General features: G+C 34.7%; 1 protein-coding gene across 2 annotated transcripts; it reads right to left on the bottom strand.

Moving 5' to 3' along the window:
* Positions 1-551: 551 nt before the first annotated feature.
* LOC106640697 (lysophospholipase-like protein 1) lies at positions 552-2705 on the bottom strand. Of its 2 annotated transcripts, XM_014354807.2 has the most exons (5): positions 2642-2705; positions 2373-2507; positions 1793-1917; positions 1370-1630; positions 552-1300 (listed from the first exon to the last, which is right to left on the bottom strand). In XM_014354807.2, the coding sequence occupies exons 1-5, from the start codon at positions 2673-2675 to the stop codon at positions 1064-1066; spliced, it is 792 nt and encodes a 263-aa protein (XP_014210293.2). In that variant the 5' UTR covers positions 2676-2705; the 3' UTR covers positions 552-1063. The 2 variants fall into 2 exon arrangements, with proteins under 2 accessions (XP_014210293.2, XP_089447472.1); XM_089591346.1 differs by having other exon boundaries at positions 2373-2698.
* Positions 2706-2906: the final 201 nt, after the last annotated feature.

Here is a 2906-nt window from a genome sequence, read left to right on the forward strand (position 1 = left end):
TCGTCGAGGGTTGTCCTGCGGCTGTTTTTTCTTCTTTTTACTTCATTTTCGTCCTTTTTCACGCCGCCTCTGTTTTTACTTTCCCTCGTCTTTATGAGGGAGCCCGGTGTTTTGATCGCGTGCGCCGCCGGTCTGTTTGCGGCCGCAAGTTGCGGATTTGTTGTACTTACCGACCACTGGTAAGGTAGTTTGTCGGTGCTCTCGCTATGGTAACCAAGATCGGTTGGTTTATCAGAGTCCCTATTTACCTGTTTTCATCACAACGCCATCTGGCGATGAGGCTCTTAAAACAGTTCTAATAAAACTATTTTTTAATTTTCTGATAAATAATTTTCGTCACAAATTTTAAACCGTTTTTCTCCCCTTTTTTCTTTAATTGGCTGAAACACGACGTTTACACTGCAATGGGAGATAGCGGTATCGTGTCCGTCTTTTATCAGCTAAAGCGCAATTTAAGAACAAAACTCAGGCATGCATGTTATTATAATTACTACAGTAAGTGTACGTGTAGTACGTTTGATTTACATCGTAAAATAATTATGTATCACATATACTGTAAAAATCGTGAGTTTTATTTCAAGTTCATAATTTTAAAAATTTCTATTTTCAGAAAACATTTTTAATGGTACACAAGCTCTGTTGCGCGCATTCTATTTTCATACTCATCAAGTATCAGGTATGAAACAAAAAAAAAAAACTTGTAACAAATTTAAAATCCTCATGTCATAAAATCAGGAGCAACATACAAAATTGGTATTTCAATTTTCAATGGATGAAATTTCAATTGAAGAATTGTCAAGTCATTTGATATGAATAATTTGAGCAGGTAATGTCGATAATTCCTATTTTACTTACAAATTACGATTGAACTATGGAGTGGCAATACACATTTTTGGTTATTTTATTTTTTAGTAGCAAAAATAAAACTTTCAATTCATGCTTACACATATATGTACAACTGATGATCAAAAATTATTCATATTTGACTTTCAGTTTCAAAACAACCTACAAAAATCATTGACGCCTATAACGACATAACAAGACGCATCACTACATTATTTAGTTATTCTATCACAGGAAAGAGATTAGATAACCAGTCTTTGATATAACTTAATTCATTTTGTACTATTTCATGATCCGCTCCTTCTATTGGCACAAAAGTTCCTTGAACACCATGTTTCTGTAAATTATCAAATGTTTTTTTTCCCCATTCTAAAGGCACAATCTTGTCGGCAGTACCATGGAACTGTAATAGTTGAGGCCATTTTGACTCATTGATAGCATCTTGAGATGTTAATGTCTGTAACACATTGATTACTTATTACTATACTGTAACTTAAAAAAATTAAATGGATATCCAAAAAATTACCTCATACACAGACGAACCGACATTCAAAAAGGAAGACATGACTATACAACCTGCTAAAGACCTGTTAACTCTGTATGCCAGATGAGTGGCCAAACAGCCACCCATTGAAAACCCTCCGACAGCTATTCTGTGGATGGGAGTTCCATCCGATACTTCTCTGTGTATCAATTCTGATATCTTATTGCATATCAGGTTGATAGAATGCCTCAACTCTGGAACACAGATGGAGATGGCTGAACGATTAAACCATACATGACTAGGCTAAAACATAAGTATGAACATTTAATCTTGTTGACTGTTGAAAAAATGCACAGTAATTCATAAATACAGTACTTGTAAGGTTATGCTTGAAAACAATTCAAATTATATACTAACAACAAAAATTAATAAAAATGACAAGGAAGAAAAAAAAACTGTTTTTACCATGCCTCCGTTTGGAGTGTAAGGCTGAATCGGAGCGGTCACGTAAACAATTTTTAAGTGAGGAAACCTCAGCTCATATCTGTTAAGAATATCCAGCCATTGCTTAAAATCCTCGCCGTTGCTGCCTTCATTTAATAATAAAGCCAAAACATAGGAAACAAAAAGCCAAAAAAAGCGTTAAATAACAGCCCACGGAAATACACTAACATTTATTACCAGTGCTGTAGAAAAAAAAAAAAAAAAAAACAAAACAAGTTCATTTGTATGTAGACAAATAAGTAGACGTAGCTCAAATTAAATGCTTCTAGCATGATGTGCAATTTTTTTTTGAAAATACAAACAAATCGAGAGTTAACCGGAGCAAAGGCGTAGATTTGTACAATCATTATTTCTTTTTCTTTTATTACACAGCACAGGTGTGGTGGGTAGACTTATACAAATATAAAATTAAACAGTTAAAATGTTAAGAAAAGACAGCTACAGCTGAGAGGGGGCTGATGTTGTAAGAGCCAAGAGAGAGAGGGAGAAAAGGAAAAAAAAAAGCTGCGAGGAAGATTAAAAAAAAAAAAATTCTTCTCACCTGAGCCGTGAAACAGGAACAAAGTTGCCGTGTGTTTTTTTTCCAACGCCTGTTTAACAATCGTGGTCCTGGGCATCAGGACGTTGGGAGTTGATGACTGAGAGTACATTTTACACACACCACTTGTATACTTACCTAAAAATATATAGGTTTTTTTTTTTTTTTTTTTTTTTCTCACTACTACGGGTATATTTTAATTTGGCAATTAAGTGATAAAGCGTATTTGTTTGACTGATCGGCGATGGATGACCCGATGCACTCGAAATTACTTATGTAAAAATAGGGGACTTGGTTGATTGACATCTGATCCGATCGTCTAATGAAAGAAAGATGGCTAAACTAAACGTCGCTCTGTCGGTATATGAGTAGCGGCAGAGGCCGTTGTTTCTTCTTTTCTAATTTGCGCGGGAGCGCATTCTAGCTCGATAGAAACTTCGTAAAAAAAAAAAAAAAGTTCGATTTTTGTAAATTGAAAGGATGGTATTTAAGGCAAAACGATTTTTTGGTTGCAACTCAAATATATTCATCAAAAAA

The sequence above is a fragment of the Copidosoma floridanum genome, unplaced genomic scaffold (assembly GCF_036245765.1).
Source record: "Copidosoma floridanum isolate Cflo_tuat_1 unplaced genomic scaffold, Cflo_Japanese_pri ptg000013l, whole genome shotgun sequence".
NCBI classification, from domain to species: Eukaryota; Metazoa; Arthropoda; class Insecta; order Hymenoptera; family Encyrtidae; genus Copidosoma; species Copidosoma floridanum.